Genomic DNA, 17,145 nt, shown 5'->3' with positions numbered 1-17,145 from the left:
GCTCTAATGGAAAACCCTTCAGCTCGCCAAACCAAGGCTCTAGAAAAATTCTACTTCTGGGAATCCACGTTAAATAAGTTCTCATGATGCTGCCAAACTTTATGTGCAAATAATTGAATGCAGCAGCATTTTTAATAACAGACACTTAGAATTAATGTAAGTGTTCAGCAGAAGGAAATTAGTTGAATAAATTTAGTCATTGAAAGGCAGACTATTTCACTGCCACTAAGGTATCATTCTGAAATATAGATTTATGGGCTTTGGAGTTTACCGGATGAAGCAGAATCAACAATTGAGTAAGATAGAGGGGCGTCTATGATACAAATCCACTGAAAACCACATGGAAGGAAATGTGCCAATAAAGTAAGCAGATTCTATCCTGGAGCTGGGATTATGGGTGATTATTTTCTTTCTTTTATTTTTTTAACAGACATTTTAGGTGGTATATTTGCAACATAACTTTTTAATTCATTCATTAATTTTTGGCGGGGGAGCTGTTGTGCCGGGTCTTCACTGGTGCACAGGCTTGTCTCTAGTTGTGGCGAGCAGGGAATACTCCCAAGTTGCGGTACATGGGTTTCTCATCGTAGTGGCTTCTCACCGGCTCGAGGGAGCGGGGGCTTCAGTAGTGGTGGCACATGGGCTCCACAGCACAGGCTCGATAGTTGCTCTGGGACATATGGGATCTTCCCATATCAGGGATCGAACCTGGGTCTCCTGCATTGGCAGGTAGATTCTTTACCACTGGGCCACCAGGGAAGCCCTGTTTTTGCTTCTTTCTAAATTAATTGATTAATTATTTAATTTCTTGACTGTGCTAGACCTTCGCTGCTGCACGGGCTCTGCCCCAGCTGCAGCGAGCAGGGGCTGTTCTCCACTTGCTGTGCAAGGCTTCTCCTTGCAGTGGCTTCTCCTGCTGTGGAGCACAGGCTCTAGGTGTGTGGGCTTCAGGATCAGTGCCACGAGGGCCCAGTAGTTGCGGTTCCTGGGTTTTAGAGCTCAGGCTTAACAGTCATGGCCCGCGGGCTTAGTTGCTCAGCAGCCTGTGGGATCTTCCTGGACCAGCGACTGAACCTGCATCTCCTGCTTTGGCAGGCGGATTCTTTACCACGGATCCACCAAGGAAGCCCCCTGCTTTTCTTTTTATTTAATACCTCCCATTGCATATGGTAAGCATGTCAGTTATATAAATAGTAGAAGTAAAGGGCAAAGCACTGAAATTCCATTACCCACAGCACACCCCCAGCCCCTCTACTCCCTTCTTTATTTAGTTTGTTGTAGATATTTCTAGGTATTTTCTTTAAATCCACCATGGATTGCTTTTAAAGCTTAGATGTACAAAAAAAATGTTTAACCCCCCCCCCCAAACCTTACTTGTACAATCAGAAAAAGCATGGGGTGAGGAGAGAAAACAAAAGATTCTCAAAGTGAATCTGGACATCATAGAAGCATAGAGGTTTTTACAAAGCAAATCTCTCTGTTTGAGGATGAGAAAGTGGGGCTTAGGGTTGTTGGGTGGCCTGCCACTCTCACATGGTTTGTGCCAGCTCCTGGCGCCCAGCGCAGCGTTGCTTCCGGGGTCACATCCACTAGGGCTCAGGAAGGAGGCGGGAGGCTGAGCTGGAGAGAGGCCAGGAGGATGCTCTGGGCTGGGCAGGCTGGGGTGGGGCGATGAGCCTTCTGCCTATTTGTTCTGGGTACCAGGAGGTGCGGGTGGAGAGACATCCTGGCAGAAGGACCAAAGTCCCCATTTATGGCCTGGGGGCAGTTAATGTGTAATATTCTAGGATATCAGCTGGACTGCAAGGTGAGACCCTGAGCCCAGACCTCCAGGAGCAACCCAGAGCTGCTGTCCGGAGCCGCTACCATGTCGGTGAGAACGCCAGCTCCGAATCTTTACCTGAGTGGGGGTGGGGTGGATGCTGGAGAAAAAGCATCGCTGCCCCTCCAGCCTTGGTTTCCTTATCTGTGTAGGGAGGAAGTTGGACAGATCGCCTCCACTGTCCTTTAGCATCAAGGCTCTCTGTTCCCCCCACCACCATTTTGAGTCTGTCTCTTTCCCCCTCCAGCCTGGTTTTCTCATCAGTAATTTATTTGCTTATTTTTTGCCTATCTCTTTCGGCTCGCAGGATCTTATTTCCCCAACCAGGGATCAAACCTGGGCTCACTGCCGTGGAAGCACTGGAGTCCTAACCTCTGAACAGCCAGGGGATTTCCTCTCAAAAACATTAATCTCGGCAACAATGATAACTACTAACACCTCCTGAGCTTTAAAAGATGACAAAACTGAGACTGGAAGGTTAACTTGCCCCAGAGCAAAATCTATAAATTGCAGGGGGTCAAGTGGATCTCCTTCAAGGTTTCTCCCCAATTCTCTGATTCCAAACTCTGCTCTGCCGTAGCCTGCTGTGTGGCCTTGGAGAAATCACTGCTCCTCTCTGAGCCTGTCTCCTGTATTTGGGGAACTGGGTTACAGACAGCATCTTCTGAGACTGGTGTGATGCTTTCCTGCGGCTGCCGTAACAAATTAAGTCTCTCTCAGTTTTGGAGGCTTGAGGTCTGAAATCCAGGTGTTGGGAACTTGCTCTCTCCGAAGGCTCTAGGGGAGGGTTCTTTCTTGCCTTCTCCAGCTTCTATTCATTGCTGGCAATCTGTGGTATTCCTGGGCTTGCGGCTGTCTCCCTCCAACTCCTGCCTCTGCCTTTACACAGCTTCTCTGCATGTCTGTATTTCTGGGGTCCAAATTTCCTCTTCTTCTAAGGATGTCAGTCATATGGAGTTTGAGGTCCACCCTAAACCACTACGACCTCATCTCAACTTGGTCCTGTTTCCAAATAGGTCCCATTCACAGGCTCCAGGGGGGCATAGTTTTCTGGGAGAGTCAGCACAGGTGGGATGTGGGCCTGGATGTGACTAGATGGTCCAACGTGGACGGCATGGTGCCCTCCCCACCCTCTGCCTCTCTGGGAGGGCCTCTGTGCCCGACTTCTCCTTCCCCTGATCTCACCCTCCCCTTTCTTTCCTCCTTCTTCAGAGACTTCCTAGTCCAAATCTCTTACAGTAAAGAGAGAGGAGGGGGACGTCCCTGGTGGACCAGGGGTTAAGACTCTGCTCTGCCAATGCAGGGGGCACATGTTCAAACCCTGGTCGGGGAACTAAGATCCTACATGCCAAGAGGCGAGGTCAAAATATTAAAAAAAAAAGATGGGCGAACCGAGGTCCAGAAAGGGGCACCATTGGCCCCTAGTCACTCGGTTAGTCACCTGACCACTGACACCTGCCTCCACCCAGCTTTGCATCCCCGTCTATCTCTGTGCTCCAGACCTTACGGAGGGGGGACAGGTTACTAGGCCTTCCCTCTCTCGTGGGGATCCCTGTTTGCCCAGATGGACCCCTGAGCCCGGCCTTCCTCTCACCCCTGCCCTGCAGCAGCTCTGGGGGCTCAGATTCTTCTGTTTGAGCCAGGCAGCCTCCAGGAGCTAGGCGGGGAGGCGAGGGTGCTTCTCCCCACCTCAGTCTCACCCTAACCATCCCAGGGAGGATACCGGAGACTCCTCATGACGCCTGGTGGGGACTGTGGGTGCTGCAGGGCGCACACCGTGAAGGGCTGCTCATTGGCAGGACCCCCATGCTCCTCTGGGAGGGACAGGACAACCTCTCCAGGGGGTCTGCTCTCTGTCCTTCTAAGAGAGGCTGAAGGAGGATTTTAATCCAGTTTGGCTGGTGATCCACGTGTTACATTAAGCACCCATCTGAGGGGTTAGGCCTCTAAGCGCCACTTTCTCAGAGCAGTGAAATGCCACCTACCCTGGAGACATCTGGGCTTCCCTGGTGGCTCAGACGGTAAAGAATCCACCTGTCATACAGGATACCTGGGTTCAATCCCTGGGTTGGGAAGATCCCCTGGAGGAGGAAATGGCAACCCACTCCAGTATCCTTGCCTGGAGAATCGCTTGGACAGAGGAGCCTGGTGGGCTACAGTCCATGGGATCGCAGAGTCAGACAGGAGTGAGTGACTAACACACAGGGGACATCCGGAGGCATTTTTGGTTGTCACTGCTTAGGGGGAGGGTGCTACTGGCATCCGGTGGTTAGAGACCCGGCCTGAGGCTCTACCTCCTACACACACAGGACAACCCCACAACAAAGAATGATTCAGTCGGAAAGTCCAGGGCGCTGAGCCTGGAAAACCCTGCTCTGAAGCATCGTAGGGTCCAACGTGCCATGATGCTCCACCCTCCTGGGCTTGGCGTGGCCTCTTTCATGCCTTCCTTTTATTTATTTTATTTTTGGCCATGGCCGGCAGCAGGCAGAATCTTAGTTCCCTGACCAGGAATGGACACTGTGCCCCCTGCTTGGAAGCACAGAGTCCTAACCACTGGACCACCAGGGATGTCCCCAGGCCTCCTTTTAAAATGTACTGACTCCAGGAGAGGGCTTCTCTGCTGGCTCAGTCAGTAAAGAATCCATCTGTAATGCAGGAGATGCAAGAAACCCAGGTTTCATCACTGGGTCAGGAAGATCCCCTGGAGAAGGAAATGGCAACCCACTCCAGCATTCTTGCCTGGAGAATCCCACGGACAGAGGAGTCTGGCAGACTACAGTCCATGGGGTCACAAGAGTCAGACACGACTGAGCGACTAAACCACCACCACCAAGAGAACTGGGCAACCTTACACCCGTGTAGGAACCCAAGGACTGTCTTCCCCCTCAGTGGAAAGGAGGCAGCTGCCAGCGGGGAAGTCCTAATCTACCCCTCACGGACAGTGCCCTTGACTTTCAGCAAAGCACTCCAGTCCCACAACTTGTTTCAAGGCTTCCCAAGTGAGCTCCCTCCAGAAAAAAAAAAAAAGAAGACATCAGTGAACAGAAATCCTATAATATAAATGTGTTCCCCCATTAAGTGTTCTAAGTCTTTTGTGGCTGCTGAATCCTGTCTGGCCCAGCCTCACACCCTCCAATCATGGATAATTGGACATTTTCTCAGGCTTGGGTCATAAGGTTTGAAAACCCAGCTTCGAGAACCTCCCTTCTAACTAGAGCATAGAAGTCAGGCGCTGCCCAGGTCCTATGGAAAAATAGGAAGCAGAAGGATACCACAGTAGCAATAAGTAAGCCTAATGACCACAGTCCCTCGATTTGCTTTTAGTCTGTGCCAAGTCCCGTTTGAGGGGCTTCACAAATGGGAGGTCTCATCCTCCAAACCAGGGTGAAGAAGGTGCTGTTAACCTCAGGGCATCCGATAGCATCTGTCACAAGGGTGCTTGGGAACTGGGTTTGAATGAATAAATCAAACCAGCCCATTTAACAGATGTGGAGTGTGGGATTTAGAGAGGGACTTTGATGGACATGTTCAGACGTGTGACTGATGGAGTTTTACAGATTCTCTGTTTGGGATGGTCCTAGACTTGCCTGTCATACAGTTATTTTCTTTTTTAAAAAAAATGAAAAAAGATTTGTCTACAGTGTGTCTTAATGGTGGTGCATGGGATCTTTCTTAGTTTCAGAACATGGAATCTTTTAGCTGGGGCTTTTGAACTGTTAGCTGCAGCATGTGGGATCTAGTTCCCTGACCAGGGATAGAACCTGGGCCCCCTGCATTGGGAATGTGGAGTCTTGACCACTGGACCACTAGGGAAGTCCTAATACAGTTATTTTACTGACTCCCAAGTTTGTGCAAGAAATAAATGTACCCTTGTTTGTGGGATTTTGCCGAGGGCATTGTGCCTCATCACTTGACCACATTTGGGAACAGTGGGGTTGGCAGGGGTCACTCTACCCATTTTATAGATGGGCAAACGGAGGTTCCCTCAGCTGGGCCCTATGTCTCCAGATCCAGCTATTCTTCAGGCTGGGGTGGATGAGAGTAAAGCAAAAAGGGCAAGAGGAGGCTCCAGGAATCTTTGATCTGAGCTCTCTGGCTTTTTCCCTTCCTGGCTCCAAGGCCTCATGTGGGGAGAGGGAGAGGGGGGCCTGGGGCCTGGTTGGGATGGGAGGATGCTGGCGAGTGGGCTTTACCAGCAGAAGAGTGTGATTGATTTGTATGGAATGTCTCTCTGTTGGCACAGGGGAAATTTGAGATTGCGAACATGGACATGAAGATGGGGTCAAGCCTGAAGATCAAGGGCAAGATCGCTGACGGGGCTAATGGGTGAGCCAGGGAGGGGGCGGCCTCAGACCTGGCATGGGCTGGGAAGATGGGGGCAGGCAAGGCAGCCTTGTGAGATGTTGGGACAGTGGGAGTGACCTCTGCCCAGGGGGCCTTTTGTACGTTCTCGCTCCTCTTGCACGCCTCCCTCGCCCTTGCTGGCTCCATGTGGGCTGCTTTCACATCTGAGGCCAGGTTCAGGGACCTGCAGAATTCACATGGGACGCCATGTGCTCAATTCCTTGGCCCCAACAGACAAAGAAGGGGCAAGTGAGAAATCCCTGAGTCTTTGCCCAGGTCTCTGCGAGTCAGATGCCTCTACTGAAGGCCCCAACCCCTGGGGACACTACCCTCTTGATACTGCTGAAGGACCAGGGACTGGCCTCTCACATGCATTAAACCAGGGATAGCTCAGTTGGTAAAGAACCCACCTGTGATTCAGGAGACCAGGGTTCAGTCCCTGGGTCGGGAAGATCCCCTGGAGAAGGAAATGGCAACCCACTCCAGTATTCTTGACCAGGGAGCCTAGCCCTACAGTCCATGATGTCGCAAAAGTCAGACTTAGCCACTACAACCAGCACCAAACCAGGGGCAGCCACTAGGGGGCACCTAGTGGTCTGGTTTGTACCCTCTCCATTGGAACCGGAGACCTTTCTTACCTCAGGGGCTACAGGTCAGCGTTAGGCTGTCCTGTGTGCAGGACAAAGGTCAGTATTTCTTGAGACTGACCTCAATCAGTTTTTGATTGGGGAGGGGCAGGCAGAAGCATTGGGTAGGAGCCAAGAGAAAAATCACCTCTTTCTCCTACTTGGGTCCCTCAAGTTTGCAGAGATGTGGGATACCTCTGGCCTGAGTCCTCCCAATGGAGACACCCCGTGACTCAGAATGTCCCACTCTCAGGGACCATGAAGGGCTAACCAAGGCCCCTGTTGTGATCTTTCTAAAAGATCACACAGCTCCTGATGGCAAACTTCTAATGACAGGGACCTCACTACCTTAGGCATACAACTATTTTTGGCCACACTTAATGGGTCTTCAGAAATAGTTAAGAACAGCAGTTTTTCCCAAGGATAGACACCTTCATTTCCTGAAATGTCACTGTTAGTTAACTTGTCAGGAGCCTTAGTCTGTGCTCTAAATGGAATGTGATACTCCAGTGCCAAGTCCGATCAAATTGTCACCTCCCTTGTTTTAAGGCACAAACCTCAGTTAACACAACCTTTGGTGATTCTACCAATTTTATGGTCAAGACGCTGCCCCCCAAGCTGTTATACCCAGGGCTGGCCCCTTATCCTCACTCCTTACTCCTTCTCTGGCAGCTTTGTGATTAATTTGGGCCAGGGGACAGATAAACTGAACCTGCATTTCAACCCACGCTTTGGTGAATCCACCATCGTCTGCAACTCACGTGATGGCAACAGCTGGGGGGCGGAGCAACGGGACAATCACATGTGCTTCAGCCCAGGGTCAGAAGTCAAGGTGAGGTCAAAGGGGAAAGGGGCCTGAAAACAGATCTCAAGGGGGGAGCACAGATTGTGGGGGCACCCTGGCCTAGACATGTGCTGGGACTGTTTGAGCCACCAGGAATGGCCCTGGCCCATTTCCAGGGTGCCTCCTGCCTCCCTGATGCCCTCCCTCCCACTGCAGCTCACTGTGACCTTCGAGAACAATGAATTCAAGGTGAAGCTGCCAGACGGGCACCAGTTGACCTTTCCCAACAGGCTGGGCCACAGCCACCTGAGCTACCTGGGTGTGCAGAACTTCCTCGTCTCCTCCTTCAAGCTGGAGTGAGGCAGCACCTCACCGGAGAGCAAGACCCACCCCTGCAAGCAGATCCCTGACCCAGAGCTGCTCTTCATGTGGGATCAGCCATGCACCTACTGTTCCTAATCCTCTGCCCTCAAGGCTCAGAACCAACAAAAGAATCCACCTTTATAGTCTTTCCAACTGTTGTGTTTTCCATTATCTTGATGCTCCTAGCATCCTCATGATACAGACAAGGAAACTGAGGCTGCCCAGTGGGGGATAAGCTCCAAACACCTCAAAGCCACTGGTCCTGCCTGCTAGTGCCCTTTTGTCACCAGGACAAGTGCCAAGTTGCTCTGTGGGATTACAGTCCCAGGCACCTGGGCCAGGGGCTGTTCCCGGAACTGCAGATAAGGGCTCCCACCTGGGCTTCTTATCTCAGGGCTATTCATTCCAGTCTGGTTACTCATTCATTACCCCCTGCCTCGGTCCCTCCCCTCACTGGGGGCCCTGGTTGGGGAGAGGGATGTCCTTGGCTTTCCAAGCCCAGTGCTGAAGGTACTCGAGCAGGTGGTGCAGACACGGTCTTCCCAGGTCCTCAAGCATCTCGCGGGACACCTTTTATCAAAAAAAGCCTTTTTAATCAGGACCTAGAGGCAGGTCTGGGGTGCACGGGAAGGTGGGACCCTCCCCCTTCTCAGTGAGGTCACACCTGACTTTTCTGAGGCTTCTGGGACATGGGGCTGGTGGTGGGAATGTTGGGGAGGCAGCTGTAGGGGCTCTCAAACAGGCAGGAGGGACCCTGCTGGGGGCAACTCCAGGATGAGCTGGGGCCGAGGGTCTCTTCGGGAGAGGAGACAAAGGCTCTATGTGGTAGGCTCCCCACCCCCACCCAGCAAGGGCAGCTTTCCCAACACAAAGGCTGCACTGTGAGGCTGGGCCCTCCAGCGGGTTGGGGGCCTGGGGTGGAGGGTGGGCCCAGGGAATAGCTACTGTGTCCGGAGGTCCGGAGTGGCAGTGGAGGGAGGCGGGGTGGCCGAGCAGGCCCAGGGGAACACCTGGGTCCTGGAACAAGCCTGGTCTCCCCTGGCCTCCCTCCCATGTCTGTCCAGCAGAGGTGTGTAAGGGCCTGGGGACAACTTGGGTTCTCCTGTCTGTCGCTGGCAAGACCCAGCTGCCAGGGGCTGGGGCTGCATCTGGGCTCCTCGCAGGCAGTGCCCGGAGGCTGACCGGGGTTCTCAGCCTGTGCCCAGTCAATCACACCTTTACCTCGTCGTCCTCCTCAGCATCAGCAAACTCGAAGGTGTTGGCCTGCACTGTGCTGGGCACGGGGGTCCTGCTGCCTGCCTGGGATGCTCCCCACTCTTCATCCAGACTCCCCCAGGAGGCCCGAGCCTGGGACAGCGCCCCCAACCCCTCACCCCGAGCATCCACCTCAGTGTAGTGGCGGTGGCTTTGGCTGCCACCCGAGACAGCTCCCCAGTGCCTGCTGGGGCCCTCGTCAGCAGGCGCACGGGGGCCCTCTCCCACCGCACTGGCCCTCGCCTCAGCCACTGGGCCCAACCTGGTGGTTACCCCATTGAGGCAGCGTCCACGAGGTGAGGGGCTTGAGGCAGGGGCCGGGGGGGTTGCAACAGAGGCTGGGGGACTTGCAGCAGGAGCCGGGGTGGGGGTCTCAGCTGCAGAGCCTTCTGAGAGGCTCATGGCCCCCAAGAGCTCAGTGAGGAGAGAGGGCCCAAGGTCAAGGTCCAGGCGGAAGGACAGGAGGGAGTCAGAGCGGCGAAGCTCAGGCTCAGCGGGGAAGGAGCTATCACGGTCTCGGTCACGAGGCTTTTCAGGGCGAGGCAGGCGGGAAATGGTGCAGAACCCGGAGTCCAGGCCTAGAAGACAAATAGGGACCAGGGTCAGAGCTGGAGGCCCTAACCAGGAACTGGGGAAGGCAGAGCCAGGACCAACACCTGCTTGCTATGTGGCCTTAAGCAAGCCACCCCCCAATCTGACTGCAGCTTCCTCCATCTTTCCAATACAGTGAACTCTATAGTCTCTTGAGTAATCTTGTCAGCCCTGGAAATCGACATAATCCTCATTCCCATTTTCCAGATGAAGAAAGTGAGGCTCAGTTTGGGACAAGGGGAAAGGCTCGCCCAGGGCCACAAAGTCTGATGGGCTGGAGCTGAGCCTGGAGCTCAAACCTCCTGACTCTCAGGCCCAACACTGAACCTGAATGACCCCTGGTCCCCTGCCGTGAATCCACAGCACATGTACTGGTTTGTGGGCACAGGATAGAACCAGCAGCCAGTGTGACAACATAGAAGTCAAGACCCAAAGGACAGACAAATGCCTTCTAAACGCCCTCTGTCTCAGACCCTGGCTCCAGGACTACCAGGCCTGAGACATAGTGGTGGGACCGTGGACCAGTCCTCAGTGGGATTCTGAGCATCACCCCTGGACAGGGAGTACCAGAGGAAGCCTCTGGTGCTGGGCAAAGCTGCACGGCAGGGAATGGTCACCAGGCGGCAGCAGGGGCCCCAGTTCGCAAGTAAGCTGTCCAGAGGCGCCTAGTGACACCCACCCCTCCCCACGCTGGCAGGAAGGGCCTCTGGTGTCTGTCCATGTGAGGGGTTTTCCAAATCTGTCAAGTTACAGGAACCTCTGTTCAAATAACAACAGAGCAACAGCTCCTGTGTCCTGAGCACCTACTGTGTGCGAGATTCTAGGCCACAATCGAATATGTGTTATCATTTCACTGAATCTTAGCAGTGGCCCTAAGTGCCCATTATAGAGGTCAGGACTTGACTTCACAGAGGTCAATTTGCTCACTGAGAATCAGGCAGAACCAGGATTTGAATCCAGGGCCCTGGCTCTCCACCTCTCCCCTGTATTGTTCTGACACAAGGGAGCTGCTTCCATTGAAGCAGGCAAGGGATAGGAGAAGGAGGGTGGTGGGTTGGCTTAGCCGAGGGCCCAGAGAAGGGGAGGCAGCTTAGGGGCAGGCAGAACTCAAACCCCACCTCCTCACCTCTCAACCTCAGTGTTGTGGGGAGTGAACTGGCTCCCACCCTCTGACCCACCCTTGCCATTCACGATCTCAGGTTTGGGTCTGACTTCCATGGAGACCAAACTACTGTGGGGAAGAACTCACTTGGAGGGTTGGCTGAACCATCAAACCCGCTGCACCTCAGCCCCTGAAAAATAGGCAGACAGCACAGGCCCTCACCGTAAGCGGAGTGGCCATCTGTGGAGCTGGCAGGGCTGCGGTCAAAGCTGAGCTTGCCCACCACGAGGCTGTCGTAGGCCGCCTGGTTGAGCTGAGGCAGGGAGATGGCATTCTTGATGATGGGGGAGATGGCTGGTGGAGCAGGCGAGGGTGCAGGCGGAGAAGCCATCCTCCGGGGCGGGGCCCCCACTCTCCGCACCAGCTGCAGCTTCTTGGCCAGGAAGCCCCGGGGCGAGCGGTGGGTGCTCCCTGAGCCGCCACCATGGTTGCTGAGGAAGGAGGTGTCACCGAAGACATCCCCACCGCGGCCCACGTGCATGGTGTGGCGGAAATCCCCAAGCGGGGGGCTGATCATGTCCGCGGTCAGCCGCTTCTTCCCCTGCGAGCTGGACACCCAGCCCACGGGTGAGAGCTTGCCCAGGTTCATGGTCGGGGCTCCTCCAGCCCCCTGGGGGCCCGGCATCGGCTCTGGCTGTTCACAGCTGCTGGTCCATGCTCACCGGGGCCTGGGGAGAGCGCTAGGCTAGGTGAAGGGTTCACTTCTCAGCTCCCTCCTTCTTGGTGGGAGGGGGTGGAAGGAAGCTGCCCCTCTGTGCTAAGGTGCTGCCCCCACATGCTGAGGCTGTGGGGGGTCCATGGCTTGTCTGCCCTGAGGCCTGGCTCCCAGTCCCGTGGAAGGAGCTGCAGATGTTCTGGCCAAGGACGCAGATGGCACCAAACGTGCCTCAGATGTGGACAGTTCTCCTGCCCAGGAGCGGAGACCTAAGAGAAAGAAGGTAGTGGAGGGTCTGGGGGCATCTTGGTCCAATAATAACAGCTGAAGAGAATACATGAGGATCATGGAGAAAATGCTGAACAGACCCACAGAGGAGGGCATGTGGCATGATTCCACATCCAGGAAATTTAAGTGCAGGTGAAACAAAATCCCATGACAGAAGAGCCTGGAGGGCTACAGTCCATGGGGTCGGACCGAATTAGCAACTAACAACGACAAAACAAAAAAATTCATGGAGCTGTACTCTTCTTCAACTGTATACTGGTTAAAACCTATGAATGGTCATTATATGGTCCCCATTGATGAAGCACCTACTGAGTGCCAATGGCTTATGTTCATCACTCATTTAACCTTGAGGGAGGCACTATAGGCTTCAGAGGAGACACGGAAGCCCAAAGAAATGAAGGGATTTGCCTGAAGCTACACAGTAGGCAATGGTGAAGCGGAGCCTCCAACCCCAGAGCCCTTGAGCCCCAAACTACACTGCCTCCTGCTGGCAGGTGGAGTTAAGTCACCTCACTTCTTGGTGGGTTAAACTGTCTTCCCCTCACAGAGGCTAGGAGGTGACAGGCAAAGGCTTTATGAACTGCTGTGTAACCAGCAGAACCCTTCGCTTTCTGAATGCTTTCTGGAAAAAGGATCCTGTGGTCAAAAGTGGTTTTTCCAGCTGCTTATTACATGTCTGAGCACATTCAAGGCTCTGAGAAGGCCTGCAGGAAGAAAATTATTTTTTTTCAAACTGATGTCAAAGCCTTGTTACCAGGGAACAAGTTTTGGAAAAAGCTCAGCTGGTGCCAAAAGCTGTTCTTTGCCTACTCCCTTCTGTTCTGATCTCTTCCTCATCCTCCTCCTCCATCCCAATCTTCTCTAAGCTTCCCTTGGTTTGACATCATCACCCCTTCTAGTACCCTAGGAGTATACACTGGAGGACACCTATGAACCTATGGTCCCATATTTGGTTTTCCTGTGGCCTGGAGAGGCCAAGCTTCTTCAAGTTCACATCAAGAGAACGAGTAGATATGTCATTTCAGAGCCTCTGACTCACATGGCTTTTAGTGGCCCGTGGAGCCCTGTCTTGTCTCTCCAGAATGTAATACACTCTAAGGGTGGGGCCTGGATTTTCCTGCCTCCCTCCCTCCAGCACTCAGCTTGGGCTCTGCACACGGCCAAGTGCCCAATCAGTACCAGGAGTTCTCCGTGATACCTTCATGCCAAAGGCTCACCCTTGCCACCGACCGAGTGAGGGCAGGTAGAGGATTTAGTGGCCTCACAGTGTGACCTTGGGCAAGTTATTTACCTGCCCAGACCTGGGACCCGAGCTGATAAAATTTGATAATGATAGATTCTTAACACCTAGATCTGAGTGTCAACTTAAAAAAAAAAAAATTTTCTGCTACCTCCAAGCATAAAAATCTCAATACTGCCCTTCAAATGTTATTTGAAATTCAAAATAGGTTAAATAACAAGATAAAAACAAAGGAGGCAAGAAGACAAAGCTTGCTTTCTTTTCTGACTGCATTCTCTTTCCTTCCCACCATGGGATCCTCCCCCAACCCTGACTCCTCCCCACCCGGGGGGGCGTATCTGAATCATTCCTTTCCCTGGCACCCCCGGCACCAAGATGTCCTCGTGGAATGTTTGCTGAAGTAATGAAGCACTCTGCAGTTGGCCAACCGCTGCATGATGTCATCTGATTCTCCAACAGCTCCGAAGCTGGAGGGTTAGCCCATTTTACAGGAAGAGCCAAGGCTTGGAGAGAAGGAACTTGGCCAGGGTCACGTGGCAGGTACCTTGCCTGAGCCATTTCCTTGCTCTGGGGAAGACTGAATCTGGGGGCAGAGGAGGTAACTGGGGGGGGGGGGGGAGTGTCATTCTGAAATGTCATGAGGAGAGGTCACTATGTCCGTCATGTGGCCACACCTACTTCTCCCCAGCCCCTCCTTTCTCAGCAAAAGGGGTCCTGGTCCCCACCCCACCACTGTGGCCACTTTGACTTGAGACACCAGCTTCTGCCCAAGTCTTGTGATAAGCCTATGTCTCAAATGCCTCTGGGCATCTCCAGAAGCTCTCCACCCTGCCCACTGTTGTAGGGACAACCATGGCACTTTTCAGCCAAGGACAGGACACTGCTACTGGGGACCTGTTTTCCCATGTGCAAAACAAGGCTGGTCCTCTCCCAGGACAGTTTTAAGAGTGGAAGGTGCTGTAATTAAACCCTTGGATCCTGAAGCAGGGCTGGGTTCAGAGCCAACATTCTTACACTAATAATGTCTCTCATTCTGGAGAGACGGAGAGGCTCCAACCTCAATGTAGCCTATTTGGCCCTTGAAGCTGATCATCAGGTATCGCTGGTGGTTAGGTGTGCCCCACCTGGCCCCGGAGTAAGCAGGGCTCTGTCTGTCCAGGTATGTGGCCTCTCTTTGCTCACCAACCCAGAAATACTACCTGCTAATGCTCACAAACACCCATTTTACAGATGGAAAAATTGAGACATGGAAAGGAAACTGACTTGTCCCAGGTTGGAGAGCAAAAAGAGAGGCGTAGCCAGGAATCTCCCCAGGATTCTACTGTTGTTAGTTGCTCAGCCTTGTCTGATTCTTTGTGGCCCCATGGACTGTAGTCCACCAGACTCCTTGGTCCATGGGATTTTCCAGGGAAGAAAAATGGAGTGAGTTGTCGTTTCCTCCTCAAGGGTCTCTTCCCGAGCTAGGGATCAAACCTGCACCTCCTGGGTCTCCTGCGCTGCAGGTGCACTCTTCACCTGTTGAGCCACTGGGGAAAGTCAGGAGTCTACCAGCCTCAGCAGTGAATGTCAGGGGAGTGGGTGAAGGCTCCAGGAGTGCTGAGCAGATGCCCAGCCGCTGAGCACAGCAGGGCAGGCCAGGGAGGCAGGAGACCCAGCCCTGCAGATTCAGCTTACCCTACAGATAGTCAGGCCCGGGTACTGGGGTAGGAGCTTACTCAATAGCAGTGGTGACCACAAGGACAAGGTTTGGGGCCGGAAGTAGGGACCTCGCGGTTAGGAGAGGCCAACAGGGGCTGCTGTGGAAGTGCATGTGGTTGGAGGCCAAGGGCTGTCTGATGGCTGTGGGGAAGGGGGCAGAGGCAAGGGTGAGGCGGAGGTGGGGGTGGCGGCACCCTAGGGCTCACCTGGGAGTCACGCGCAGGCCCCTAGGGGGCACCACCTCTCATCCTGGAAGCCACTCCCTGCTCACAGCACCCCGCCCGCCAGGGTCCAGCTGGGTAGTAACACCATCCTTACCGCTGGACAGAGGGACCCTGTCTCCGTTAGGGCTGTTCTAGCCTCCCAGAATAAGGGGTTAACTCCCTGGGGGCTGCCTTTTCAAGCTCCTCAAAGTCCAGCCGCTTCAAGAGGCAGAAACTGAGGCGAGAAAAAGGATAGCACGTTGTCCACAGTGGCAACCGAGACCCTGTTCTCAGGCCGTCAAGGGGGACAGTAGGAGGGAGCACCATGGACCCCAAGTTAAAGCCGAATCAGCCTTTGACGACGAGGCTGATTGGCCTAAGGGCAGGGTCTCCCCAAGTCCTCGGCTCCAGACACTGCGCCGCGTTTTGCGCAGCTGTGGCCTCCGCGGGCCAGCCCTTTGGCCACTCTGGGCCTCAGTTTCCCGATCCAGAAAAGGGGCTTCAAACTTCGTGAGTCTCGCATGGCTTGGCGAGAACAGAACAGTCTCGAGGGCGGTGGGGATGGGAAGTCCCTGAAAGATTTTGGCCAGAAAACATTCCCTCTGGGAGGAACGAGGTTAGAATGTTGGAGGGTCGTCGCTCCGCGGGGAAGGGGGCAGCCGGCTGCTTTGGCCCGAGGGGAACCGGACGGGATGACCTCACCCGCTGCTCGGGCCTGGAATGCGGCGGTTGGGGAGGGGGCAGGGTGCCTGGACCATCTCCCCAGCGGTCCCCACCACTTCCCGCTCTCCCCGCCGGCCTCGCCAAGGGGCCCGACATTCCGACACATGCCCCCCTCCCCGTTCCTTCCCTTCCTTTCCCAGAGCGGGAAAGAGCGTAGACGGCCTTCGGCTCGCCCCCTCCTCCCGCAACCCGCTTTACCTTCCAATTCTCTGCCGCCCTCTACTCGCCGGGACCAGCGCGAAACCACCCGAGAACTTGGAGCGTCCGGTGCCGCTCCCGCGGCCGGCGATCCCGACCTGTCCCTTGGCACCCGGGCGACTTTGGCAGGCTGGCCCCCTCCCCCGCCCCAGGAACCTAGGGGGTGCCAAGATCTTTCGGCGCCGCGATCCCCCTGCCCGCGTCCACGCCCACCCTGGGCTTGACGACCAGCGGGCCAGCTCGCGGTTACCTTCTCTCCGCGCGCCCCGGGAGCCGGGGGTGAAGGGCGGACGCGGCGGCGGCGGCAGTGCGTCCCCGCGCGCAGCCCTGGCGAGTGGCTGGGCCGGTCTGCGCCGCCCTGGCCGCGGGCTCCGCGGGCTGGCTCCGGGGGCGGGGGCGGGGTGTGGGCGCGCTCCCTCCTCCCGCCTCTCTGCTCCAGGCCGCGGGCGGGGCGGGGCCCCCAGTCCCGGGCACCGATCCGGCCGCCCCGAGCGGCGACTGCGAAAGCTGGAGGGGGCGCCAGGTCAGGCTCTTGTAGGCTGCCCTGGGCAGGGGGAACCGGGAACGTGGGGGTTCCCCGGGAGAGGTGACTCGGGTCCCCAACTCCCAAACCCTCTCCCACCGTCTCCTCGCAGGGCCTTGGGGTGCCTGACCTGACAACTCCGCTTGCTGGGCTCTCCAGCCGCACCCTGTAGGAGTCTGGGGAACCTGGAAGCCAGATCTCCGAGGCCCTGCACGACTCCTGCTTAAACCTTAAGTTCTACAAGCTGGGATACCCACTCCCTTTCTCCTAACCCCCCTTTCCTTTTTGCTCCAGTACAGCTCTCCCACCCCCACCCCCACCCCGCGTTACCAGAACACAGACATGAGCCACACTGGGGCCAGGCCGCTGGTAGAGTGGTGTGGTGTTGTGGTCAAGGCTGTGGACCCTGGAACCCAACAGCCTGGTTTCCTATCCTGTGCTGATCGCTGCTTATACTTTCCATGCCTTGGTTTTCCCAACTGTAAAATGGGATAATAACAGCAGGCATAAAGTGTTATGTGGCTAAGTGTTCTCTGCTGTGTCAGCACCTAGCAGACTTGCTGAACAATTAATTGCATGAGGTCACATCTCGGATGGGTGGGTTCCCGAAGCTTCATTGAGCACTCCTCAACTCCACCCATGAGGGTCAGGGAATCAGCCAGGCACAG

At 54.9% G+C, this 17,145-nt stretch overlaps 2 protein-coding genes across 4 annotated transcripts; one reads left to right on the top strand and one right to left on the bottom strand.

The window, feature by feature from the left end:
• Positions 1 to 1,655: 1,655 nt before the first annotated feature.
• Positions 1,656 to 8,095, top strand: LGALS2 (galectin 2). Its single transcript, XM_069581575.1, has 4 exons — positions 1,656 to 1,873; positions 6,069 to 6,151; positions 7,468 to 7,627; positions 7,796 to 8,095. The coding sequence occupies exons 1-4, from the start codon at positions 1,868 to 1,870 to the stop codon at positions 7,937 to 7,939; spliced, it is 393 nt and encodes a 130-aa protein (XP_069437676.1). The 5' UTR covers positions 1,656 to 1,867; the 3' UTR covers positions 7,940 to 8,095.
• A 418-nt stretch (positions 8,096 to 8,513) lies between these two features.
• CDC42EP1 (CDC42 effector protein 1) lies at positions 8,514 to 16,746 on the bottom strand. 3 transcript variants are annotated; one of them, XM_069581574.1, is made up of 4 exons: positions 16,205 to 16,309; positions 15,149 to 15,268; positions 11,112 to 11,873; positions 8,514 to 9,774 (listed from the first exon to the last, which is right to left on the bottom strand). In XM_069581574.1, the coding sequence occupies exons 3-4, from the start codon at positions 11,572 to 11,574 to the stop codon at positions 9,152 to 9,154; spliced, it is 1,086 nt and encodes a 361-aa protein (XP_069437675.1). In that variant the 5' UTR covers positions 11,575 to 11,873; positions 15,149 to 15,268; positions 16,205 to 16,309; the 3' UTR covers positions 8,514 to 9,151. The 3 variants fall into 3 exon arrangements, with proteins under 3 accessions (XP_069437675.1, XP_069437673.1, XP_069437674.1); XM_069581572.1 differs by lacking the exon at positions 15,149 to 15,268 and having other exon boundaries at positions 16,205 to 16,746; XM_069581573.1 differs by lacking the exon at positions 15,149 to 15,268 and having other exon boundaries at positions 15,955 to 16,340.
• Positions 16,747 to 17,145: the final 399 nt, after the last annotated feature.

Source organism: Ovis canadensis, chromosome 3 (assembly GCF_042477335.2).
Source record: "Ovis canadensis isolate MfBH-ARS-UI-01 breed Bighorn chromosome 3, ARS-UI_OviCan_v2, whole genome shotgun sequence".
Classification (NCBI taxonomy): domain Eukaryota; kingdom Metazoa; phylum Chordata; class Mammalia; order Artiodactyla; family Bovidae; genus Ovis; species Ovis canadensis.
Note: the sequence above shows the minus strand (reverse complement) of the source record. Positions and strands in the feature narration are given on the sequence as shown.